General features: G+C 46.5%; 2 protein-coding genes across 9 annotated transcripts in view; both read left to right on the forward strand.

Annotated features, from left to right (window-relative positions):
• Positions 1-27,934, forward strand: part of LOC135219389 (methyltransferase-like protein 22) — a 603,918-nt gene that overhangs the window by 131,223 nt on the left and 444,761 nt on the right. The gene's annotated exons all lie outside the window — the stretch shown is intronic.
• The window catches only part of LOC135219388 (protein CREG1-like), a 103,679-nt gene that overhangs the window by 68,020 nt on the left and 7,725 nt on the right, over positions 1-27,934 (forward strand). Inside the window, 4 exon segments of the mRNA XM_064256119.1 lie at positions 125-241; positions 244-278; positions 2,946-3,065; positions 20,169-20,250. Of these exon segments, the coding sequence (XP_064112189.1) occupies positions 125-241; positions 244-278; positions 2,946-3,065; positions 20,169-20,250 (354 nt within the window).

Here is a 27,934-nt window from a genome sequence, read left to right on the forward strand (position 1 = left end):
TTAGATATGTTTAGGAAATAAAGATAGACTAAAGGTAATTACTGCATGAATAAAGTGTACTGTTAATTTTGAGAATGCTTTTCATATTTTAGTTGTAAAATATTCAGATTGCTTACTTTTTCAGATTGGGGTTCTATTGCCACATTCTCTGCGGCTCCAATGATTGAAGGGTTCCCTTTTGCAAATATTCTGAGTCTGAGTGATGGACCTGTTGAGGTATCAACTGGGATACCTTATATGTACCTACTCCTATGGATTTAACTTCTCATGATCTTCAGGCAAGTATAACCCAATATTACTTTTATATTTTAGATATTGGTATTCTCAGTATTAGATTTTATATTTAAGATAATAATTAGGTTAACAATCAACCATCGAGAGTTAAAAATTTCCCTGAATCCAAATATGTAAGTACATTATCATGCTAATGGTTAGCTTAAGTATAATTCAAATTAGTAGTTTGTCATTAATTTTTTTGTCTCATCATCAGATCTATAATTGGTTTGCTCTGTGTAGTTATGTATTTCATGTATTCAAGTTTCTGTTGGAGTCTTTAAGCTTCTGATTAAAATGCTGCTTTGTGTAAGAATCAAAGTTGGGTTAACCAGTATAACAGAACACTGAGTACTGAGTTTACTGTACCTTGTTGAGCCAATAGGGAAAAGATTCATTGCTCATCCTTTGTTTAGTAGATTTCTTTATATTTTTGTATCTTAATATTCATGTCTTAATCACAAACAAGTTGTTGTAATTTTTCTGGCTCATAGTGTACCACAGATTTTAACTTATCTTTATCCTTTTTAAATGTGCTTGAGATGTATTTGTTGTATCATAAACTTCATACTTTTTCTAAAACTTCAGAGCAAAGTTGAGGAGGTGAACCTGGAGTCATTTGTTTGATTTGTAACGTGCTAAATATCATTTAGGTGGATGAAGCCTTGCCTACTTGTGATCTTCATCTGACCATTCCCTGTTGTTGTACCTTATTTTCATTTTCATAAGTAGATTTGTGAAGTTATTTTCATCCTTTATGTCAGTGCCGTGGTCTGGTTAAACTACTTACTAATAAAGGCAATAAGTATTTTTTCATCCAGATGAACCATGTGTGTTTGGGTGTGTGTGTGTGTGTATATTGATCATCATTGTTTATGCATCTTGGGGTAGTTATGAAAGCATAATATTACCTTGGATTTCCTATCCTGTTCAGCCTGTTGCTAGTTCCTTCATTTTATGATAGGAGAATGAGAGCAAAACTTAACTTGAGTATAAATTTACCTCTTCACTGAAATGCATACAAAAATATCAGTTTGGTAAAAAGACTCTTCTGATGAGTCCCTGTTCCGTTCTCAATCTTAATTTGCCCTTACCTCACTTCCAGCATCTTTATATTTTTGCTGATACATTGGTTTATCAACAACATCGTCATCATCATCATCCAACCCCTAACACAGAGATGGTTGGAATTGCTAGATGAACAGGTCTTGGGAAGATGATCCATGACTATCATCATCACCATCCTTTATGAAAATCTATGGACAGCTGGCCTTCCACAGCACTCATCGAGCTAAGGCTTAATCATTTGCCAGTGTCATTATCATCCAACTCCACTAACCTGAGTACAGCCTGAATCATTAGGAGATGGACTAGGCGTGTGCTATCTGGGATAAGCAGCTGTACCTATTATCACAAAGTTCTGTGGACAACTGGCTCTCCACCCATTCACTGAGCTAAGGCCTGATAAGTTATCAATTTAGTATTTATGGCCCATTCAAGCTATATGGATGATTTTCTGCAAATTTCATTCAGTACTATGGTACATAATAAGTTCTCAAGTGAAGATACCCAGACATGGCCAAAGTTAATGTATGTCCCCATATTGGAGGTCTGTCGGATGGAGGGGCTAGTATGATAATAAAGATTAAATTACTGTACTGTATAGGTAAAACCATAAAGAGTAATTGAAATAGAAAAATGGAGAAGTCAGTGGTTTAATAATGCCATCACCAGTTTGGAATTTACCCTTAAGGATGGTAGGTATCCCTGATTATGTCCCTTCCACATGTCATTATTTATAAGAGGTAATTAATTTAATCTTAAAATAAAAAGACATATTACAAGGGCCAAAAACTTGAGTCTATCTGTAATATCTTGTTTTTGTCGAAAAATACATGTACTAGTACCAAGAAACTCAGCTGCTGATGCTATGTGTGAAAATGATCAATGCGGTATATGTAGCTGTGAGACACCCCACAAAATCAACTTAATATTTCATTCATTTGTACAAAACAAAAGTCAAAGCTATTAACAGTTTCCTGAAATATTTATTTGCAGTAGCAAGGACAAACTACTAAAAAGGAAAATTAATCAGGCTGCTTGTCTTTACATACTTATATTGTTGCTAAATGTAGTGTATGAAAATGAAGGTAAAGTATCAAAGCAGATGTTGCATCATATATGTAACCTCCCATTGTTAAAACACTCTTAAATAACCACTAGCTTGAGCTGCTTTTGAATCCCTGAGAAATAATAGTTCTGTAAAGATGAAAAGTTACTGAACAAATAATGGGGCTGCCCAGTTAGAGGAACATGACACCCTCATTAAAGAAAAGGGGCCATAAAATATGCATTGCTTGTATCCTAACCCTCTACTTGAATTATTATGTGTACTTAAAGCCTCTTGTCTGTATGATAAGATAAATTATACTATAATATAACTGTAGAGCACTCCTGTTACTAATGATTTTGGATGAGGCCCTTTACTGTAATATAACACTTATTTGATCATAAAGTTATTCTTTTGATACAATTAAAGGAAAAGTAGTAGTTAGCTTACCTGTATTAAGTGTATAACTTTGTCCAAGTTAAACAGGTGGGGAATGGGAAAAATATACCCAAGTACTACATATGATGTGTTCATGTGATTATACTGTGGTGTTTTTTTCCAGAATGATTCAAGGGCATCCCTGTCAATGACAGAAGCTCAGTCTGACTATTGCCACAAAAACAATTATGATCCAGAGAGTCCACTATGTGCTCGAATTCTCATCACGGGCCATATTGTCAAGGTATGTGTCATTTGTATATCTAAATAACGCTAACCTGTTGTATTCAAAATGAATTAGATTAAAATGTCTTTTGATGTATTATGTAGATTGACCTTGTGAAGAGCAATGGTTGCACGCCTAAATATATTGTGACGTATGTCTTACTTTTGGCCTTGCATATTTTTTTAGGGAAATATGTAAGGGTTCATAATTTAGACAGTGTCTAGCATATTAGAGGGTTTGGGCCTACAATTTTTCACATCTGAAGTAATATGTAATTATGTAGTTTTATCATCCACATAAAATCAAGTAAATTTTGCTGGGTTTATGACATTTCAAAAGATATCACTACAGTAATTAGTAATGTCTATGCAATAATATGACTGATCAAGGCAGCTCCCAGACAAGTATGTGGTACCTGGTGTGCTTGATATTTGTCATAGAACGGTTGGTTTACTGAAGAAGGTGAATACACTTCATCATTTATATTAATAACCCTATGGATTTTGATGATGATTGTAGTTGTTATCCACTTTTTAATCTCATAGATTCTGATGGACACCTATAGTTATCATCAGATAATATATTTTTAATAAATTCACTGTGAATAATAATGTTAAAAGCATTATGACTAAAATATGGCACATATACTAGATGCTTGTGTACCTCTTCATAATATTCTCTTTCTTCCATCAGACTTTCCACCCTTTCTAACAATTGTTTCATAGTGTAGTACTGCATGGTTTTTGTCTTGATACATCTTTCAAACCTACTTGCTGTCAATTTCCCTCTCAGTGCTGAAGACCTCGTAGGTCCCACACTTTGGCCTAAATTCTATACTTTTCCAATTCCATATATATTTTGAATTGTGGCAAATGTTTTTTTAAAAAGTGACATAAACTGTTATTTCAACTACGTTATATTTCGGCGTATAAGTCGACCCTTTAGCCCCAAAAAATCATGCCAAAATTAGGGGGTCGACTTATCTAACGGTAACAAAAAGTGAATCTTTATTATTTTGGCAGGAATCCAGGCTTTACAGTTGGCTAATAATAATGACAGCCTTGTTGAGGTAACTATGTATGTAAATACCAGTATTAAAAACATTTCACACTGTAATATGACAATAATAATACATTAGAACATCCATTACCTTAAATAAATTCAATGAAAAAAAACAAAGTAACTTGAAGAAAACCCCAATCGCACAGCAAGTGTAAACATTGCGTAGCCATTTGTAGTACAGTAATTGGGAAGGATGCGTTCACTCTGACAGTTTTGTATTTACCGGGTATTGTTCAAAAGATTTATGATATGAAATCTTTATTTATCACTTTAAGTTAAATACAAAAAAAAAATTGTATTTAATAGTAAATATGTATTTAAAAAAATCCTTCAGAATGACTTGAGTCATCGTCACTTGAATTAAACAATTCATCAAACAAATTATCATTCACAGTTTCATCATAAGGATTCCAGTTTGAATCTGGTGAATCAACTGCAGGTTCGTTTTCGTTTTCCCTCAAATGAGCCTGTTTATGCCATAGAAGAACCAATGGTCAAGGAATATTCCAACCACCAATAATAGAATACCGGCACGTCGTTTTAACAACCCAATCTAAACATTAAACGTGAGTGGCAGTTTGTTCATGCATATATTACGTAGGCTCTTATGCAGCGTTAGTTAGCGCTTTGTTTGTTTACAATTACACTCGAGTAACGTATACTTTCGTTTCGTCATTTCTAATCATATTTGCCGGTATTCATCTTTTATTTTATATTACGCAGATTTGTTAATTAACCGAGTATATACCTGTATTTCTTATGGTAAGTAGAGCAACATATGTACCGTAATAACATTCAGGTTATTTTATATGATACATTTTACCCTGCTGCTTAGTTTTTGAGCGGACGTTGTCCTCACATTTTATAGTCGACTAATATACACGATATTAGTTAAAATCATTAAAAAATTTACTCAGAATTGGGGGGATCGACTTATCTTCCCTGGTAGACTTTATACGCCGAGAAATATACGGTAGTTGGAACTTACAAATTTTTTGTTTTTTAATGCAAGTACGTACAGTGGTACCTCAGGATACAAAATTAATCCGTTCCGAGGTAGCCTTCGTAATCTGAGTTTTTCGTATCTTGAACTGCATTTTACATGTAAATTGCCTAATTTGTTCCAAGCCCTACAAAACTCCACCCAGTAAATTTTATAATAAAGCTAAATTGACCAATAAACAACCCTGAAATACCGTTAAAACCCAAAAAATTAAAAAAAAAAAAAAATGTTTTGGGACCATTCAATACCTAACTTAAAACTACATATATACAGTACTACTATATACTACAATAACCGTAAATAAAGTGTATTAGTACATGGTATACAAGAAATACTGTACGTACATACGTATGGTCAGTATGTGGTAAAAATGTGGAACCTTACCTTTCGAGTGAGGCGATCCTCCGAAATGGCGCCAGAAGGAGGAGAACAAATGGCAGAAAACTTTGTATGTATACTTAACACATTAAAAAATGTCAGGAAACATTAACACTAAACTTTACGAAAACACATTAGCAAATGGCACCAAACATTAACACTTAACTTTACAAAAAACTTAAAATTAAATTTCTTTTTTTTTTTTTTTTTTTTACAAAATTTCAATTTAATTTCTCACCACCGAATGGATGCCAGTATGTTTACGGAGTTTATCAAACCACCCCCGAGAAGCCTTGAATTCTGGGGTTGCCATCGATGTTCCCTTCTCCTCCGTCGTCTTCGGCATGGGCAATCAATTGCCGAAAATAGCGCTGGCCTTCTGGCAGATTGCCGTCTCGGTTATCGTATCGCCAGCGATTTCTTTGTCTTCTGTCCAGTAGAAGAAGCAGCCTCTCCATCTCATCATGCACGTGGCTCCTCTTGTTGGACAAACAGTCACGCCCTCGAAGGTGTAGCTGCTTTGATGGCTTCCTTCTGCTTAAGGATGGTGCCTGTCGTCGACGTATTTTGGCCGTATTCCTTAGTGATCACACTCAAGCCCATGCCAGCTTCATACTTCTTGATAATCTCCATTTTTGTCTCCGTAGAAAGCATCCTCTTCTTTCCGTGAACTTACAGCAACTTTCTTGGGACCCACGACTATACTGTACGTAATAAGTTATGTAGTATACTAAGGGATTTTGACGAAGGAAAAACTCTATTTCTGGGTGATTGGCTCGTTCGTCGCCCTATGAAAGTATCCTTAATATCATTCTTTCTAGGTAAAATTAGCCTAAAATTACCAGAGAAAAACAAAATTAAGAAAATGTCAGTAAAACTGACTCGCTCCACTCTTAAAAAGAAGTGTCGGTATGATATATGGGGCGAGTGTGGAACACTACCACGAGACAAACACCAATTAGAAAACTTCCCTATCAGAATCCCCCCAAGAGAGAGCTGATACCAACGGGCGATGCAGCCTCTACTACACTGACTACTAGAGGACGCCACGGACAGCCAGCGCCCCTAGCGGTCATCCTTAATTAAAGCATAAATACATCTTGTCCTGCAAGGGGGGGAAAACAAACCATAAGGGGGGGGTTTCATAGGGCGACACGAGCCAATCACCCAGAAATAGATTTTTCCTTCGTCAAAATCCCTTTTCTGGGCTCAGCTCGTGTCGGCCTATGAAAGAGTACCAGAGAAACAGACAAGATGGAAAAGGAAACAATGAAAACAGTTTAAAATGATGATATAATATAAGTAAATCAAATACAGCATACAAATTAAGCACGTTAAACTAACTTATTATAACAGTAAAAATAATGAAATGTTAGTAACTTTAAAGTACTTAATGGAAATAAATAAATAAAATTACAGAGATGCATGTAAAATAAGGCAAATTTGGGATTTACTTAATTAGAATAAATAATTACAAAATATATACATACATGTGTCCTACCCTAGCATAAAAATAAGGGTAGGTACACTGAAATCCATCATTAATACAATTAGTTCCAAATATATACAAACACATTGTGACTGAAGTTCATCACAAACACAAAATGGTGAATATACAAACATATTGTGTGAAGTACATATCAGTACAAAAATGGTTGTCCCTAGCAAAAAAATAAGGGACAATCCACTATATGATACAACGGCTAAGGCTATGATGTTGAGTAGCCTGACGATAGGTTGAGGCATGTTGGTTGAAGTAGGTAGAAAGGAGACCTGGATCAATACTACAACTACTAAACAGTATCAGGGGAAACTATGTTTCCCGCTGCTACTGCTGAAAACTTTAAAGATTCCAAGGACTTTAAATAATGCCGTTTAAAGACTGTCGGGGATTTCCATCCAGTATACTTCCTAAGATCCTCAAAGTTCATATGTTGGAAATAATTAATTGAGGTGGCTACTCCCCTGATATCATGTGCTTTTGGGAATGACTCAGGGTTGGCTTGTTTAATGAAGTAAAGGATTTGCTGTCTAATGCCTTTAACTGATAAAGTACCACCTTTTTCTCTCATAAAGAGAGCACCTGAGGATCTAGAAGAAGTACGAGAAAGAAAGGCTCTAAGAGTTGATACTGGGCAGAGAGAAGGATCCTGTGGAAGTGGGATAACCTTCCAAGGAGGGCCCACCTTTGCAAGAGGATCTTCATTTTTGGCTAAAAAAAGCTACGATCCGGAGCAGTAGACCTTCTCCTGATGGGAGGAATTCCACATGACCCGCATCCCTGGATAGAGCCGACAGTTCTGAAATTCTCAGCTCCTGAGGCTAGGCTTAATAAGAATAATGTCTTCCTCAGGAGCATAATGAACGTACAAGATGAGTTGTCAGTATCTGAAGCTAATTTGAGGACATCATTTAAGAACCATAGAAACTGTAGTAGGCCTCTGAGAAGGTCTAAGTCTAGCACAGGCTTTAGGGATAGATGTGAAATAAGATTCAGTCAAATCTATCTGAAAACCTACTTGAAAGATTTCTTCAAAGCCGATTTGTGAGTGGTAATCGTGCTAGCTGCTAAACCTTTTTTCAAACAAGGATCTGAAAAAGGATATAGCCAAATTAACTGTCATGGTTGTGGTGTTCGATTCTCTCAAGAAAGATGCTAATTTTTTAACAGCTGAGTCATATTGTCTAATGGTTGACTCTCTCTTATCTGATTCTAGGAAGAGAATGTTCTGTGGATCAATGTCAGCATCTTTATTAGCCGCAAACTTCATGAAGTCCATAAAGTTAGGGTCTGGAGAGTTCTTGAGGAAGCGAACACAGTCCTCATTTGTACTGATTGTGACAGTTTGGGATTGGGGATCCGTTGAGGTCGGAGACCCAATTCCAAAGGAAGAGGATACCAGTTGCTCTTGGGCCAATCCGGTGCAATTAGAGCTACTATCCCTTTGAAAGACCTTAGTTTGTCTAGGACTTTCAAGAAGAGATCCACTTGGAGGAAAATATCAATCCTCCTCCACTGATTCCAATCTAACGACAGGGCGTCCTTGGCATAAGCCAGAGGGTCCAGGTTGGGGGCCCCACATAGCAAGGGAGCTTGTGGTTCGCGGTTGTGAGGCGAAGAGATCCACTTGGAGCCCACCTGGGACTCTCCGGCTTACCCACTGGAATGGACTCGACGTCCAGAGACCACTCTGATTCCAGAGGAACTGACCGGGACAGGGCGTCTGCTATCACATTTTCTTACTCCTGCCAGGTGAGTGGCAGACAGATGCCATTTGTGTTTGTTTGCTAATGCAAAGATGGCTATCATGACATGGTTCACATGCTTGGATTTGGACCCTCCTCTGTTGATGCAGTGAACTACCACTGCACTGTCCAAAAACTAGCCTTAGATGAGACTTCTTCGGGGGAAGCAGTCTCTTCAGAGTAAGAAATACTGCCATTGCTTCCAACACGTTTATGTGGAGCTGGCGAAATTGAACTGACCAAGTCCCCTGAACCTGTTTGAACTGAGAGTATCCCCCCCACCCGGACAGGGAAGCATCCGTGTGAATGGTTAACACTGGGAGGGGATATTGAAGGGGTACCTTCTTGGCTAAGTTCTTTACTTTTGACCAAGGCCGTAGTTGGTTGCGGAGGATCTGTGGAATTACTGACAACTTGTCTCGATATTTGGAGTTTGCTCTTGACCGCCAAATTCGATTTATATCTTTCAGCCTTGCTTTCAGAAGGATATCTGTTACCGAAGCAAACTGAAGAGACCCTAGGATTCTCTCCTGGTTTCTTCTTGATGTCTGTTTGCATTTGAGGAATTGCCTGACAGATTTTGCTATTTCCTTCCGTTTGGCCACTGGAATTGATAGATTGTGGGAAGACAAATCCCATTGGATTCCTAGCCACTGAAAACGAGATTCCGGAGTAAGTCTGGATTTCGTTTTGTTTATCTGGAACCCCAGATGTTCCAGAAAGTGAACTACCTTTTTGGTAGCTTCGAGACATTCCTCGACTGTTGGTGCCCAGATCAACAATCGTCGAGGTATGCCGCTACCATGATTCCCTGAGGCTCTCAATTGTTGTACAACCACTTCTGCTATCTTTGTGAATACCCTGGGGCTACATTCAGACCGAAGGGCATCACTTTGAATGAGAATGTCTGATTTCCCTAGCCTGAATCCTAGGAATGGACGGAAGTGCCTGCTATAGGGATATGATAGTATGCGTCTGTAAGATCGATGGAGCATGTGACGGCTCCACGCGGAAGTAGGGTCCTTACTTGCGAGAGGGTAAGCATCTTGAACTTGTTCGCAGCGAATGAAAGAGTTTAGCTTTGACAAGTCTAAGATTACCCTTCTTTTTGTTGAGCCTTTCTTTGGCACGCTGAATAAGCCCTTGAAATTTTAGATGTTTGACTCTCGCAATAGCTCCTTTCTGAAGGAGTTCTTCCGCGTAATCTATCATTCCTTTGACGGTACCTGATGAAATGATTTGATTGGAGGGGGATCTTTTGATCCAAACTCCAGCCTAATCCTTTGGACACTATGCTCTGTGCCCAATTGCTGAACCCCCACCTGTGGCGGAAGAGGAACAGCCTCCCTCCTACCTGGGGAGCCTCATTGCTGATGGGCGGGGGGGGGTTGGCCACCACGCCCTCCTCTGAACTGCCTACTCCTCGTTGCCCTTCCTGCGCCACGCTGACGAAAGTAACCTCTCGCCCTACCCCTCGGTTGAGAGTAGCCTTGAGCCTCATAAGCAGGGTTGGGTTAAAGGCCGGCGAGATAGCGTAGGAAGTAGATGGTTGAGATTGCTGGGGCACCAGGAGGAAAGGTTGGGTCTGTTTAGTGTGGAAGGTTGTCCCTGTTGGGTAACTGGGACTGCCTGCACAAACTGCTGCTGATGTTGAAGTTTTTTATAAGGCTGGAACCTCTTACCAGCCTTCTTTGGTTTCTTGCCAGCAGTGGGAACGGATTCCTGTTTCCTCTTAGAGGAAATACCCCACCTAGCTCTAAGGCTCTGGTTGAGTCTAAGCAGCTTCGTGGTGGACTTCGTTCACTGCGGACTCTGGGAAGAGATCCGCTCCCCACATGCTCGCAGCCAAGAGTCTATTAGGCTCATGCCTGATAGTGCACTCTTGAAGGACATGCTTCCGGCAGTTCCTCCTGGCTTGGAAGAAGTCAAAAGCGTCTGACAGAACCGTCTGAAACTGAGATTTCGCCACCAGAATCTTGAACAGCGGTTCCGTAGCGTAGGAAAGAGCAGCCATTTCCGTAACGATGAGAGAGTTGAGAGACCTGCCAAACCTAGTTCGCGCATCGAACTCTGCCTGGATCAGGGAATCCGGCAGCCTAGGTAATTTCTCACCGAACTGGTCCATAGCGCAGTCCGGCTTGAGTTTACCCAGCGTGAATGTAGCTGGCAGGTTTTCCCACAACTCTCCGAAGGCGGGGAAGAGTGGAGAAGTAGACTCCGACTAACCCTCAAACGTGGAATGGGCTCCAATCCTTGAGGACTGCCTGAAGAGCCTTCTCCACCAATTTCGTGGCGAACGGAAGAGAGACCTCCTCTTCCGTCGCGAAAATAGTGAAGGGACTCTTGTAGGCCTGGAGTTTTAGTGTTAGTACACTCCCAGTCCTCAAGGCAGTGAACCCATTCTCGCTGGGCGTGATCTCTACTGTAGAGAACTGACTCCTTCGAGATCATTGTCCTCTCTCGTGAGAGCCGTTGGCGTCAGCCTAGCATACCCGATGAAAGGCTGCGTCAGACCCGGAGGGTAGAACGCGAAGTCCTCAATCCTTCGAGTACTCCAAACTCCGGGATCGAAATCATCCCGTCCTTAAAAGGAGCGTAGGCCGCTACTCTCCATGGATTCTCCATAGAGAAAGCTGGCAAGGAGTCGTAAGGCGGAAGTTGGAGAATCCCCGTGCTAGATGCAGGGGAGACTGGGGGAGGAGCCTGAGTTAGCCCAGCCACTCGGTCCTCATTCTCTCTCATTCTATTAGAGAGGTCCTGGATAGACTGTCCAGTTTGAGACAGACTGTTCGATAATTGCGCGAACATCTGCTCAAAACGTGTTCCCAATGCTGAAATTTGGGAACCTACCAGCACCCCTACCTGTTCCATCATCCCTGGTGAGGCAGAAGAGGGAACGCAGGCGCTGGTGCTTGCCACCCCTGCCGGCATAGCCGAGAGGAGGAGCGGAGGCGGGAGAAGGCAGTGACTCGGTGGTAGCGCGAGCCTTCTCCTTCGAAGCCTTGCTTCTGGAGCTCTTCGACTGGGAAGAGCTCGGCTTAGCCTTCACCGCATCGGCATATGAAGTCGACGACTTCCTGGCCGAAGAAGACGAAGACGACTTCCTAGAAGTCGACTTAGACAAGGTCTTCGTTCTCTCTTTCCCTTCTCCTTAGGAGGTACAGAGAGGAGCGGGAGGGCGGCTAGGGATCTCGGATCCCGCAAAGCCTTGGAAAGAGGCGGAAGAAGAAGGGACAGGAGAAGATCCAGGAGCGCCCAAGGAAAGACCTTGGGCGCCCGACAAACCTACCTCAACCAACAAATCCTCGCTAACTACCGCCATTGGCTCAAGGTTCAGGTCCAGGCAGCGACGTCCGGAACCGACTCCTGGGAGGCTACGACCCAAACGAATGCTGGAGGTCTTGCTGGATGGAGGCTATCAATGGGGCAGCGGACAAGGGGTCGACGTAGCCCGCGACTTGCCCGCGGGAGATCTGGATGGCCAGCTTCCTATCTAAAATGTAGGGCTGGCCCTTGGCGGCGTTTTTCCCAAAGCCGCCCACCCACGCTTTCAGGGTGGCGAGGGCGACTTCCCTCACACCGCTAGCCTGAAAGAAAGGTGAGATTAGCTACCAATTGTGGACAGGGTTAACAAACTTACGACTAGAAGTTGTTAGTAAAATCATAAGTAAGGCCTATAATGGACATACCCCATCTCCCAGCTGAGCGACCAGGTCGTAGCATATAGCGCAGGCTTCGGGGTGCCAGACGATCGTCCATTGTACGACGTGGCACACGGGGCGTGAGACCTGCACTCCGTCATGTCCACAGGGGTCGTAGAGCGTCGCATTACAGGCTGGGACCTGGCAGTTGGTAGCCTGTAAGTGAAAAAGTACATGAGTACAGAGTAAACACTTACAGCCTAACATATGCTCCGCTGGTGCCGGAGCGATAAAGTTAGATAAAACCAGAGCCCCGCTAAAATACGTGTGGTAACCAGGTTGGAAGATAGGCTATGGCTCCGCCAATGGCGGAGGCACAAGAATCAACCAACTAGGAGTGGTGGTAATGGAAACCACGACGGACAATGGCGGGGATGGTTGATAAAAATAATATAATAACACAATTCATTGTAAAAAATATCTTATAATTAGGGTATATATCCTTAAAATAACAAAATTAAAACAACAACTTCTCTCCGCCCGTCTACTAGAAGAGTGCGTAGGTAAGGGTAACGCTCCCTTCCGGTAGCGGGGGAGAGATATAAGGATATAGTAGGCAAGCAACCGACCACTCATAGCGCCCACCCTGCCCGCTAGCGGAGCCAAAATCCTATAACCAAAGGGGCCCCGGCTGCGACGGAAGGCTCCTTACGTATCGGGAGGGAGGTGGCTGAGCAATGGGGTAGGGGGGCAGGAAGGTCCCGGCGAAACACGGCGGGAGCAAGAAAAAGGGGGGTGGGGGGAAGGATGGCCTACTCCTCCCCTCGCCTCACCAACTACCCGCATGGAGACCCGGTACCTCATAGAGTGGGTCGCCCTATACCCCCTGCTGGGGGGGACCCCCCGGTCACCTCCGAGAGTGTGAGAGAAGGCGATGAGGTTGTTATAACAACCAAGGGGTCCCCCAGCCCCTCCCTACATCAGAGAGGGAGGGAAGGGGCAGGGTAAGGTGCTATAGGACACGTGACCGCAAGTGGCCTAGGCCGCGAGCAACACAACCGTGGTAGGGCCACGTGAACCAAGCTGTACCAATATGTGGAACAAGCACCTAGGCTAGCCTAACACCCTAAATAATAAAAATACATCGAAAGGAGGAAAGAAAACTTTTAGTAAAAGGAAAAGAAGCCCAGGAGGAGGCAGACTGTTCCGAGAAACAGGAGCCTACTCGGAGCCAGCGATAGCCGATGTAGAGCAAGAGCCGGGATGCTGGGCCGAAAATAATAATAATAATAGCCCTAAATACCAAGCTAAGAGAATGGTAGGAGGGCTGAACTAGCTAAAACTCGATGTAAACAATGAATGTGATAAAGTAAGCCCATAAGCATAAGAAGTCCAGTATGGAGGACCGGGAAATCTTACGAGGCGGCATGGCCGCCACGAGACAACCGGGGAACCGTATATGACCTATAAAAGCGGAAAAATACTGGTACCCGGAAGACAAAAATACGGTAAAATGTTACTTATGAGTTACTTAACTTAGCCGTGGCAATTGCAGAGCGTTCCATGATGAAGATGCGGATAAATCGCAAGAAAGCACAAGCACAAGAAAATGGCGACTTGTCGCTGGCGCTAAAAATTAAGGATGACCGCTAGGGGCGCTGCTGTCCGTGGCGTCCTCTAGTAGTAGTAGTAGAGGCTGCATCGCCCGTTGGTATCAGCTCTCTCTTGGGGGGATTCTGATAGGGAAGTTCTAATTGGTGTTTGTCTCGTGGTAGTGTTCCACACTCGCCCCTATACATACCGACACTTCTTTTTAAGAGTGAGCGAGTCAGTTTTACTGACATTTTCTTAATTTTTTTGTTTTTCTCTGGTAATTTTAGGCTCAATTTTACCTAGAAAGAATGATATTAAGGATACTTTCATAGGCGACAAACGAGCTGAGCCCAGAAATTAAGTTCTCACACAACAACAATAAAGTAGTACAACGAAATCACTAACACGAATTTACATTAACAAACGAAAACGTATATGTGAATGAACAAATTCCATGTGCGTACGATAACGCTGGTGCGAAGCAATGGCTGAAGAAGAACGCCTTTACATAGATGCACAGTGGGAGAGATGCTGACCAATAGGAGAGTAGGATCTTATAGCGGTGACTAGCATCAGGAACCTATGGGAGAGTGGGAGGATGGTGGCGAGGCTATGTGGATCCGAAGTTGGCAGCCCCATCATCGCCTCTATTCAGGCTGCAGTTGCTGAAGAGTCAGAGGAAACTTCGCAACAGGAACTAATGGTGGAAGAACCTGCTCCGGATATGGTTCAAGAGCCCCTGACTTTAGACATGGGCTATGGTAAGAGTGGTAATGAGGCTATTCTTCCTAGTGCTCCGGGTCTTTCCTTGAGCGCTTCTGATACTTCTTCTCCTTCGTCTTCTAATTCTTTTCAAGGTTTTGCCGGTGGATTACCTCCATCTAGGTTGAAATCCCTCTCGGCAATTCCTAAAGTCAAATCTAAACTTAAGCCTAAACTGCTGCAAAAAACTAAAGACAACCCCAAAAAATCATATGATAGCTTAAGTATTAAACCTCCGGTTCAACATCCCGGAGTCGACAAACCCAGACAGAAGTCATTGCCAAGGTCATTGAAGTCTAAGCCTCTGAAGGGGAAGTCTTACCCTTCCCCTTCACATCCCATTCCATCGACCTCTTAAGAGTCAGGTACCTCATACTGTACAAGGAGAAAAGTCATCGTCCCCTTCCTTTCATTCGGATTCGTTTGCCTCGAACATTTTGGAACAGGTTGGTAATTTAGGCAACTTGGTCCAAGAAGTACTTCAGAGGCTAGGTACACAGGAGTCCTTAATGTCAGGACTCCAGGAGGGGGTGTCAGGTATGGTGCACCCCAGTCAGTTGGCACCAAGCCAGGTTATGCCAGACAGTTCCACTCTCCCTCCTTTCCACCCGGGTAATCCTTGGAGGGTGGCGAACTACGCCCCTTACGTCAACGGAATGTTAACCATCGAGGGTTGCGGTACTGGAAGGCTTGAAGACTTCGAGTTCTACCCTCCGGGGTTACAGGCTTCTTTCATCGGCTATGTCCGCCCTACGGAGTCTGCTCTAGTTAGGGAGGACAAGGTCCCAAAGGAGACTGTAATCCTTTCGAGGGACCAAGCCCAACAGGCGTGGATTCGCAGTCTGGACGAGTGGAACTGCTCCAATACCAAAGTAACTGCCTTCAAAAGCCCGTTCACGATGTTTATAACGGACGACGAGAATCCGTTACCGTTCACTTCCAAAGTAGCGGATCTCACTCTTCAGGCAGTTATGAGGGATGAGCCTATGCCTCAACTGAGAGAGAGACAGGACCCTACGTCATTGTTTGCTTCCGGGTGGTGAATGACCTCTGGGTAGACCTTCCGGCAACCTTCTCTGTGGGGAAGCTTAAACCGGACTGTGAGATATCCCTGTTTAGCGAACTTCTCCCTAGGCTCTCAGATAACCTGATTCAAACAGAGTTCGACGCTAGGACAAAGCTTGCTAGGTCTCTTAATTCACTAGTGATGACCGAAACTGCGGCCCTTGTATATTCACAAGAACCGCTGTTTAAGGTCATTGCAAAGTCGTTACTGCTTAGCATGCAATGCGACCTGTACGACTTTGCTGTGGCTTGGAGGAATTGCAGAAAGCATGTCCTAGCCGAATCTACAATCAGGCATGAACCAAATAAACTCCTGGCTTCTTCCATTTGGGGTGCAGACCTCTTCCCGGCCTCGGTTGTTAATGAAGTCCAACACGAAGCTGCGCGCCTCAATCAGAGCATAAGGGTTCGTTGGGGGATAGTATACAAGAGGAAACCAGATTCCTCCTCCTCAAGTTCCAAGCCCAAAAAGAAGCCTAGGAGGTTCCAGCCCTTCCAGGCCCCTCAACATCAGACCTTGATTCAAGCCGTCCCTGTGCCTCAACCCTCCACCTCTAAGGCCCAGCCCCAGCAGCAGTTCGTTTTTCTGCAGCCCCAACAGCAGCAACCTCGGCCCCTTTCGCTGTCTCCTGCCTTTAATCAAGCCTATGAGAACCAGGCGTTTCAGGTCTTCATAGGTTCGGCAGGGGGGCAGGGCTAGGGGTCCCTTTCGTCAACGTGCCGGCAGCAGAGCAACCGGCCATGCCAGAGCTGCAAGAGGAGGCCGCGGGTGCGTCCATCAGCAGCCCAATGAGGTCTCGCAGGTAGGAGGGAGGCTGTACCACTTTCGTCATCGTTGGGGGTTCAGCAATTGGGCACAAAGCATCATATCCAGAGGCCTAGGCTGGAGTTGGATCGTAGGTCCTCCTCCACCCAACACCTTCTATCAGGAGCCGACACCGGAGTTAATAGAATACTCTCAAGACCTCCTCCAAAAGGGGGCGGTGTCAAAGACAAGGTATTTAAAATTTCAAGGGCGCTTGTTCAGCGTTCCAAAGAAAGGCTCGGACAAGCGAAGGGTAATCTTAGACTTGTCCCGTCTAAAATTATCAATTAGCTGCGAAAAGTTCAAGTTACTGACCATCTCTCTGGTGTTCGGACCTTACTTCCCCGTGTTGGGGTCGTCACCACCTCTATAGATCTTACAGACGCCTACTATCATGTCCGATAGCACGGCACTTCCGTCCGTTTCTGGGCTTCAAGTTAGGCAAACAAGCCTTCTCTTTCAAAGTAATGCCCTTCAGGCTCAATATAGCCCCAAGGATCTTTACGAAGTTAGCAGAAACGGTAGTGCAGGAACTAAGGTCACAGGGTATCATGTAGTACCCTATATGGACGATTGGCTGGTGTGGGCTCAGGCATCGAAGAATGCAACAAGGCTACGGACAAGGTGATCTGTTTCCTCGAACATCTCTGATTCAAGATCAACAGGGGGAAGTCCCGCCTGACTCCGGAGTCCCAGTTTCAGTGGCTGGGCATCCAGTGGGACTTGGATTCTCATATTCTTTCCATTCCCCCGGCACAGAGGAAAGAGATAGCCAAAGCAACCAGGCAGTTTCTGAAGTGCAAACAGACGTCCCCGAGAAAGCCAACCGAGAGGATCATGGGTTCTCTACAATTCGCCTCAGTGACGGACGTACTTCTGAAAGCCAAACTCAAGGACATCAATCGGGTTTGGCGTTCCAGGGCCAACGCAAGATCCCGGGACAGGCTTGCCCCGATCCTGAAGATTCTGTGCAAACGTCTCCGTCCTTGGGTGGAGGCGAAGAATTTAGCAAAGAAGATCCCGCTACAGTTTCCCTCTCCGGCGTTAGTGATTCACACAGATGCGTCACTAACAGGTTGGGGGGGATATTCTCAGTACAGGAAGGTGCAAGGGACTTGGTCCCCCCAGTTCCAACAACTTCATATAAACGTCCTGGAAGCTATGGTAGTGTTCCTTACCCTGAGGAAACTCCGTCCGGCCAAGAAATCACACTTAAAGCTGGTGCTCGACAGTGCCGTAGTCGTGCACTGCATAAACAGGGGAGGCTCAAAATCAAGTCATCTAAATCATGTGATGATAGCCATCTTCTCAATCGCAGCCAAGAACAGTTGGCATCTATTGGCCACTCACCTAGCAGGGATTCAGAACGTGGTAGCAGGACGCGTTTTCACGCTCAGTTTCATGGAGTGGAGGCCCGGAGTGCGTCACAATGGTACCGGGGCTCGAGTCAAATCACAAGCTTCCATGTTATGTGGCTCCCAACCTGGACCCTCTGGCTTTCACCAAGGACGCACTGGCATTAGATTGGAACCAATGGAAGAAGATATATCTTTTCCCTCCAGTGAACCTTCTCTTGAAGGTTCTGCACAAGTTGAGATCTTTCAAGGGCCAGGTGGCCTTCATAGCCCCCAACTGGCCGAAGAGCAATTGGTTTCCTCTAATGATAGAATTAGGTCTGAGTCCTCGTCAGCTGCCGAAGCCCATGCTGTCCCAACAAGTCCAAACGAAGACTGTTTGATTCCTTAGGTCTTCACAAAGCCCTAACTTTATGGACTTCATGAAGTTTGCTGCACAAAGGGGCGCAGACATAGATCCTGTTCTTAGAATCAGATAAGCGAGAGTCAACACTTCTCCATCGATTCGGCGGTTAAGAGCTGGCTGTCTTCCTCAATAAATCTGATGTTCATACCATGACAACAATTCTATTTCTCATCAGTCTAGCTTCGGGAGCTAGAATTTCAGAGTTGTCTTCTTTATCCAGGGACCCAGGTCATATTCAGTTCCTATCTTCGGGAGAGGTGCTTCTTTCTCCGGATCGCAGGTTTCTTGCCAAGAATGAAGATCCTCTAGATAGGTGGGCTCCATGGAAAATTATTCCGCTCCCACAGGACACATCCCTGTGCCCTGTGAAGGCATTGCAGGATTTCCTACATAGAACTTCTACGATATCTAAAGGGCCCCTGTTCATTAGAGAGGGAGGTGGCACCATCTCTCTGAAAGGCATACGACAGCAAATTCTTTATTTCATTAAGAAGGCCAACCCACATTCATTCCCACGGGTACATGACATTAGAACTATAGCAACCTCAGTTAATTTCTTCCAGCACATGAGCTTTGAAGATCTGAAGAAATTTACTGGTTGGAAATCCCCTTCAGTTTTTAAACGCCACTACCTTAAATCTTTGGAAGACCTTAAGTTCCCGGCGGTAGCTGTAGGGAACACGGTTTCCCCTGCTACGGTCGGAAGTAGTTTGCAGTAGTTACCGTGTCTCCTTTACTCCTTCCTACCAGCCTCATTATCAGTCTACTGCATCCCAGTAACATATTTTTAATGCTGGTAGATTTATGTGATATGCACATAATATTCATTTATAGGTGCCTTTTTCAAACGATATTTGTATAAAAATTGTTGGTTTATTGCCTATCACGGTCTTAAATTTAACCAATAATTACCTTTAAAGGTTAAGGGTTACAATTCATATGTTTATGTTTTATTATTATATGATTTTCATGATACTATGTTTTTCATTGGCACCCTTTGGTTGTTATCTTTTAATTACTAATAGTTTCTTTTTTATATGTCAGTAGCTTGGTGTTTTCTCTGTACAATTTCTCGGAGCGACACGGCTGAGCCCAGAAAAGGGATTTTGACATAGGAAAAATCTATTTCTGGGCGAGGAAGCCGTGTCGCCTCAGTGAAATCCCACCCTCACGTTTCAAATGTTCCGCCACCCTTTTTCTAACTGTGCCACCAAGCTATATGCTATATTCAGGTATGACGCTACATACGCGGTCATAGGTAGCAAGCCGTAGAACGGCTCCCCTTTTCTTGGGGGTTTTGATGTAGGAGGCTAATTGGAGTGGGTATTGTGGTAGTGAGTTTCACTCGCCCCAGATCTATACCGACACCTTTTATATGAAGGTGAGCAAGCTGGAATATCTGGCAGGTCCAATTTAGCAGTTCTCTGGTATTTTAGCAATATCTTACCTTAGAATTTTTTGGACTACATTGCCCTATGATAATCTTATTAGATGCATTATTGTCGTATATAGTAAATATACTTATTCTAATTTAGAATCATACAATAGAAATTTGAAAATTTTATGCTGTATTAGTAAAATTAACTTTGTTGGACTACTTAAATCTGTATTACCAACAAGAAATATGTACTATACAGTATAAATAACTTTGTTAAAGTAGTAGTGTTCACTGTTTAGTATTTTAAACTGTATATTAACAACAACTTGAATTTGGTAATAATACGTACTTAGATGACAAGTAGAGAGAAAGTTGATAGACGTCATGGATATGTGCGTTCTATATTTCTGTTTTTCTTTCTTCTCAGGTTGAAGAAGGATCAGCAGAAGAAGCCTTTGCTAGAAATGCATTGTTTTCACGACACCCTGAAATGAGTGAATGGCCACAAGGTATGTGTTGCTGCGTAAAGTTTTGTAAAAGTAAGCAATGTTCTGGTATTAGTTGCCTTGACAGGATTCTAAATTATCTGGGGTAGTCTAAGAGAACATTGGTGCTGAAGGTTTGAAGCCTACTACATATATGCAAACATGAAGTGTTAAACATGATTAAAGTAAAAGCCAGTATTAATTAACCCTCATATTTAAGATTCTGCAAACACTGTCGCTTCAAGTCAGGATTCGGGATGTGGGTAGCAACAGAATTTATTAGGAAGTTTTCACACACACACACACACACACACACACTGAAACACAGAAATGAATGAAAATTGGGCAAACTAAACCGGCTTTAAAAGGACAGAGCAAAACGTTTCTTCTTTTAAAGGCAGTAAGAAAGTAACTGGAGCGGTCATGAGATGCCCAAGGCACTGTGGGAGTTCCAACATAGCTTGTGACCAAGCACAGATGCCAATAATTCCTTGTGTATTTAGTTTCTTTTTTTATTATTAATGTTACCGTTTTTCCAGCTGGCACTAGAAGATTTATCCTAATTTTAAGACCAAAGGTTTGTTAGTTATGAAAAATACAAATTGATTAAAGAATTTGTTATTGTAGAGGCTTTGTAATAATTTATAGTTTGTATATCACTGATTTCATATTATTTGCTTAGGTTTTTATGAATAAGTCTCTTGGGAAAACTTGTGTTAATTGTAGATGTGGTACTAGAATAGTGTAAAAAGCATAATACAACAGCAGTGTACAAAGAAAAAGATGTTTGTTCCGATACGTATACAAACCCTTGGTCCTTTAACAATAGGAAGGTACTTATCGGCAGCTGAACCGGTCGTAAGCTTCGAACAAGGGGGTTCGGTAGTTAACTACTTGTCCGGCAGTTGGCGGTCAGCTCGACTGCGAGGAGAGGAGCCACTTTGCTTTCGGCCGCGTAGGTGGATGGACGTGTTGCTCGCCTCTCTGCCTGCTTCTTGTCGTATGCTTTGTTTGCTTCACTGCGTGAAGGCTTTTTCTTTCTCTGTTACTGTGTGTTTTTGTGCAAGGATATACGTAAGTACGTGTGTGTTTTTGTATACCATACAGTGAATTTTGTGATTTTTGAGATACGAAATGGAATACCAAGAGACGGAGAGACAACCCCCCCGCCCCCCATCAGCCGCAGGTTGTGCCCTGGTGTGGAGGGCCGTAAGTATGGGGCCTTTCGATCATCTGTTGAGGTTGACCCTCATGAGTTTTGTACTCGGTGTAGAGGGCGGGAATGCTCTTGCACCGAGACATGTGATGTATGTGTTTTTTGGTCGGAGGAGCAGTGGGAGCACTATGGGGGGAGGAAGAAGCCGCTTAAGCCAGCCAAGGAGTCGTCGGAGGGTTCTCCGGCTATGCCCTTGGTTACGGACACGTCTTCTTCTTTTCTCCCTCCATCTCGGCTCCCTCGTATGGCTCCTTCCCCTTCGGGGGAGGTTTCTCGCTCCTTCTCCTCTCTCGATCAGTCGAGCGTGGAAGAGGTGGGGTGAGATACCCCGACATCCAGTTCGCTCGGGGTGGGAACTGTTGTCGCCGTCGTCGTCGTCTCCTCTCTCTCTCTCTCTCTCTCTCTCTCTCTCTCTCTCCTCTCTCTCTCCTCTCTCCCCCCCCCCCCCCCCCCCCCCCCCCCCCCCCCCCCCCCCCCACCCCCCCCCCCCCCCCCCCCCCCCCCCCCCCCCCCCCCCCCCCCCCCCCGTCCCAACTCACCCGACTTTTCCTTCCTCAGATCTGCTTGCCATGGGGGACAATCTCGCGGCGAACGGGCCTGGTACTCGCTGGGGCTCCGAGGGACACTGACAGTTCAGGGGCTGCTGAATCACTTAGCGAGAGGGGCCGTCTGGTATCCCACGGTCCGACCACCACCACAGTGTCCACGCCTGGCTATGCTGCTCTGCCACACCTGGTGTACACCCATCACATAGCCACGGTGACCCCGACAGCTGCTGTGCAGGCCCCGCTGCCGGAGGTTATGATGCCCGCTGTGACGCCGCCACCTGGTTTTGCCGCTCTTGCTGCAGCCCTGGACTTCCGGTGTCCCAAGAGCTCTCCCCTGGACCTGCCTCCTGTGCAGCGGATGCTGCTGGTTCCTGCCCCGCCTCCTGTTCCTGAGTATGCTGCCGCTCCAGTGCCAGTACCAGTTCCTGCCCGTGGTGTTGCTGCCCCCACCCCAGGTCCTTCCGGACAAGTGCAGTCAGGCCCTGTTGCTTCGGCAACTGCCCCGGCTCCATCCTGGATGGAAGACCTGACGTTGGTCCTGAGGAAGATGACGAAGAAGAAGAAGAAGAGGAAGGTTTCGTTGTCGTCTTCGTCGTCGTCTTCATCGTCTTCTTTGTCGTCGTCGTCTGCCGCCGCTTCCCCTTCAACATCTAAGGCCCCACAGCCGAAGAAGGAGGTTGCCTCTTCCCCGCCTAAGAAGGCTTGTCCTGAGACTTCTAAGGGTCCGTCCACCGACTTCCGCCGGTCCTCCTGTTCCTTTGGGAACGGGGCCCGTCTCTCTTTCCGCAAGGAAGAAGACGGGGACCAGAGGAGCGCCGGCTAACACCGGTACCTCCTCACCTGGCGCCAGAGGTTCTGCCTCGGCGCCAGGATCCAGGCACGGAGCGGAAGACTGGTGGGGGTCGCTCAGGCGACTCCCACCAAACCAGTGATCGCTCTCGCGGCGATACGCTGGTACCCAGGGTTGACGCAACGGCCCCAGACCAGTCCCGGGCTGAGGTGAGAAAGCGGTCCCCTCAGTCGCCTGAACCAGCCTCGGCTGGTCCAAGCGGTGTGACGCGCCGTGAGGACAGGTCTCGCTCCCACCGCGACAGCGGACTCTGCAAGTCCCCTGACTGCCGCTCCTACCGGGACCGGGCAGAGAGGGGGACCAGCAGCAGCTCTTCTGACGCTCGGGACCATCGCCACTGTTCTCGGTCCAGCCGCTCGACCAGGCCTGCAGCTCGATCGCCACCGCGGGTTGGTGATTGCCTGCAACCCCCTCAGCACACTGGTTCGCCTTCCTCGGGCTTCACCGGGATGAGCGAGGCGATCAGGAGTGATCGCGAGGGGTGCTCCTCGCGATCCCGCCACGATCCCCTATGAACCTGGCACGGTCCTAGGACCGACCAGATTGTATGCACAAGTGGCAGGAGGAGACCAGGAGGGGTCTTTTGTGGTTCCCTCTGTGGAAGGAGGAGGGTCTCGGGAGCCATTCTCGCTGGACGGGCTTGACAGTCCGTCTCCGCAGGATGCAGTCACTCCTGAGATCCAGAGGTCGTTCGCGGAGGTTATTGCGCTGATTCGTCAGCACAACAACCTCGGGGAAGGATCGCCGCTCCCACCTTACGAGCCCACATCGGGTTTGGAGTTGTTCTGGGGACCCAAAAAGGAACCCAGGACGACGGTGGGTCTGCCGCAATCCCCCTTGGCTGACAGCAGACTGAGCCAAGTGGACGCTCTCGTCTCCAGACAGGAGGGTTCGCTTCGGTCCGGTAGGTCTTCCAAGCTCCTTCCCCCACCTCTACCGCGACAGAGGCGCTTCTACGTGCCTTCAGAAGACCCTCTGCCGCCCAAACAGGTTAACCTGGAGCTAGCTAGGCTAACTCCGGGGTGTCTCTGTAGCAGCTCCTATTGGAGGTTCTCGCAGCAAGAGGCACATGCCTTGGAATCTGACAGCATTCCAAGCAGTCTCCTGGATCGACCTGTGGTCCCTCACAGTGTCCGTGTCCTCCTTGGTGAACATCACTCCTGAAAGTGACCCGGCTTTTGTGAGACTGTGCCAGTCTGGAGGTAGGGCCACCTCCTACCTGGCCCACCAGACAGCTAACCTGTGGGCCAACCTGGTTCTCCGGTGTAGAGACGCTGTTCTCACCCGAGTGACCAGGGCGGCTGGGCTTGAGGTGGCCCTGGATCTTTGCAACGGACCGGTGCGGAGTTCCTCCTCTCTCTTCCCCAGAGAGATGGTGGACGCTGCGGTGGAACAGCGGCACACTGACGACAGTGACTGTCTCGTCCACCAGGCAGTCTCGAAGATGGCTGGGCAACCTCGGACGACTGCGGCTAAGCCCAAGAGTTTAGTTGGCACTTCCTCTGCGGCCAAGACGATCGCCTCGTCGAAGGACTGCCTTCAACTTCTGCTGTAAGGAGTGACCGCAACAAGCCCTCCTCCCAGTCCTTCTCTCGAGGAGGATCTGGGAAGAAGTCGAAGAGAGGAGGGAAACGCTAGTGACGGCATTCCCCCTCACCTGCTGCCGGAAGGTGGGGGGGGGGGGGGGGGGTGCCTGGCAGCGCTACGGAGCGGAGACCTGGATAGTGAACGTCCTTCGGGAGGGATAATTACTACCCTTCGAGTCTCGGCCACTCCTCACCTCCAACCTGGTCCATCTGCAAACCTACGTTCCTGGCTCGACCAAGGATGTGACGCTTCGGCAGGAAGTAGAAGCCATGCTGAGCAAACGTGCTGTGGAGATCGTATGGGATTAGTCGCCGGGCTTCTACAGTCGACTTTTCCTGGTGGAGAAGTCCTTTGGGGGCTGGCGCCCAGTGATAGTTCTCTCTCCCTTGAACCAATTCGTTTGCCAGACTCGGTTCATGATGGAAACAGCACGTTCAGTGCTCGATTCCATCAGGGAGAACGACTTCATGCTTTCGGTGGATCTGAAGGACGCGTATTTCCAGATACCCATCCATCAATCCTCCAGGAAGTACCTCCGCTTCATCCTCGACGGGACGGTGTACTAATTCAGGGCACTTTGTTTCGGTCTCTCAACCACCCCACAGGTGTTCACGCTGGTGTCGTGTTGGGCCCACTCGGTAGTGATACGTCTTCTAAGGTATCTCGACGATTGGGTAGTCCTGGCGAGCTCCCGCTCGCAGTTGCTGCAGGACAGAGATCGACTCCTCGAATTCTGCCGCGATCTGGGGATCATAGTAAATTACGAGAAGTCAGACCTCGAGCCCAAGCAGAGGATGAAGTACCTGGGCATGCTGATCGACACTGTAGCAGGACGAGTCTTCCCCACAGATTCGCAGATCAGCAGGTTCAGGGAGGCAGCAAAACAGTACCTGTCTCTGCAGGAGCAACCAGCTCAGCAGTGGCAGGTTGTGATCGGTCACCTGTCGTCTCTCGAGAAGCTAGTCCCTCACGGGTTTCTTCACCTGCGGTCTCTTCAGTGGAGACTAAAGGAGTGTTGGTCACAGGCAAGAGACCCTCCTTTCTTCCCCGTGTCCCTCATGGAGGAGGTGAGGCAGGACCTAGCCTGGTGGCTGGATGATGGGAACCTCGTAAGAGGAGTGCCTCTTCGCACTCCCCCCCCCAGAGATGTTGTTGTTCTCAGACGCATCGACCAAGGGATGGGGCGCACACCTGGAGGAGTTGCTGACTGCAGGCGTGTGTGACCATCGCGACAAGCACCTTCACATCAACGTCCTGGAGCTCAAGGCAGTGTTCCTCGCTCTCCAAGAGTTACGGGATCGTCTGGTGGGACACTCGGTGGTGTTGATGAGCGACAACACCACGGTAGTGGCGTACATCAACAAGCAGGGGGGCCTAGTGTCCCTCCCGCTGCACCAGTTGACGTTGCAGGTGCACGAGTGGGCCGTGGCACACTCAGTAGAACTGTCGGCCCGCTACATTCCAGGCAAGAGGAATGTGGTAGCCGACAAGCTCAGCCGTCGGGATCAGGTGATAAGAACCGAATGGTCCCTACACCCAGATGTGGTGGAAAGGCTCTTCAACCTGTGGGGGCGTCCAGACGTGGATCTGTTCGCCACCCGGCACAACAGGAAACTTCAGGTTTTCTACTTGGCTGTGCCGGACCCATGGGCAGCTGCAGAGGACACTCTTCAACACCCGTGGGACAACCTCTTTATGCCTTTTCCCCGTTCTGTCTGATTCGCAAAGTGATCAGCAGGGCGCTGATCACCGTGAATCTTGGATGATCCTGGTGGCACTGTTCCCGGACCTGCTGGCTCTGCTTGCCGAAGCGCCGAGAGAGATTCCCCCCTGGCACAACCTCCTGTGCCAGTCACACGTAGAATGGTACCACCGGTCCGTTGAGTCCCTGTGTCTTCTTGCCCACCCAGGGAACTCAGGCCTCCGGGGTGGGATGTGACTCTCGTCCTTAGGAGTTTGACTTGCAGACCCTTCGAGCCACTCCGCGAGTCGTCAGACAGGGATCTGACCCTCAAGACCCTCTTCCTGCTGGCCCTGGCATCAGCAAAGAGGGTAGGGGAACTTCATAGTCTTTCCTTCGACGTCAAGCATTCCAGGGGATGGGGATCCGTGACGCTCGATTTCGTCCCGAACTTCGTAGCGAAGACTCAGAATCCTATGGTCCCTGACGACCGGTTCGAGTCTTTCACGATCCCCTCCCTGAAGGATTTCACCGATAATGATGCGGATGAGATGCTGCTTTGTCCTGTGAGGGTGCTACGGCGCTATCTGAAGAGAACTCGGCACCTCAGGCCTGAGTGTCGACGCCTCTTCATTAGCACCATGGTTACCAAGAAAGAAGTTTCCAAGAACACTCTTTCTTTCTGGCTGTATGAGGTGATCAGGAGGACGTACGACACGGATGGTAGTGACGACATCCGTACCCTTCGTCCAAGAGCCCACGAAGTCAGAGGTATTGGTCCAACCCTTGCGTTCCGCAAGAACTTCTCCCTGGCGCAGGTTCTGAAGGCAGGGGTTTGGGCCAACCAGACCACCTTCACTTCATTCTACCTTCGGGATATTACCCACAGGTCCTTGGACACTTTTTCCTTGGGACCCATGGTGGCTGCTCAACAAGTTGTGTAGTCTACCCGGCACCCGAGCGGACAGAACAGCATCGCATCCTTGTGTGACTGCATGAATGGACGAGTGAAAGAAAGTGTGACTGGCTTCTTTTCCTCCTTTGTTCTTCTCCTCTACCTGTGGGCAGAGGGCCGCGGTCATCACTACGCTGAACAGGAGGCCGATGCAGGTAAGCTACACAACTGAGCTCCATCCTATCCCTTTCAGTAGTGATAGGAGTATTTATCCGCCACTCCCCAACAAGGTGGGGGAGTGGAAGCCAACAAGAGACAAACCCATGGCTTCATTTTGGCTCTTGAAGTAGGAACTAGTTCTTGCCTTTTGCTATTTATAAGAGGTACGCTTGCCTCCCTCTTATAAATTTGGTCCAGAAGTCTGACCACTGATCCTGCGGTGCACACCCTGACCAGCTGGACAGAGGCTAGGATCCCTCCTTCTGCTCTTACGACCAGGGGGGAACCAAGGTAGGACGAACACCAATCTGTTCATAAGACTCAGATTCCACCCACCAAGAAGTGAGTCTTCCTATTGTTAAAGGACCGAGGGTTTGTATACGTATCAGAACAAATAACAATTTGTCGGAAATTGTATTTTTCCTAACTATACAAACCTGAGGTCCTTTACACACAGTCCCACCTCATGCCACCCCTCACTCTGTGTTTCCTGGGCCTAAAGCAAAGTGACTCCTCTCCTCGCAGTCGAGCTGACCGCCAACTACCGGACAAGTGGTTAACTACCGAACCCCCTTGTTCGAAGCTTACGATCAGTTCAGCTGCCGCTAAGTACCTTCTTATTGTTAAAGGACCTTAGGTTTGTATAGTTAGGAAAAATACAATTTCCGACAAATTGTTATATTGAAGTTTTAAAATTATATTGAAATAAGAT

The sequence above is a fragment of the Macrobrachium nipponense genome, chromosome 1 (assembly GCF_015104395.2).
Source record: "Macrobrachium nipponense isolate FS-2020 chromosome 1, ASM1510439v2, whole genome shotgun sequence".
NCBI lineage: Eukaryota > Metazoa > Arthropoda > Malacostraca > Decapoda > Palaemonidae > Macrobrachium > Macrobrachium nipponense.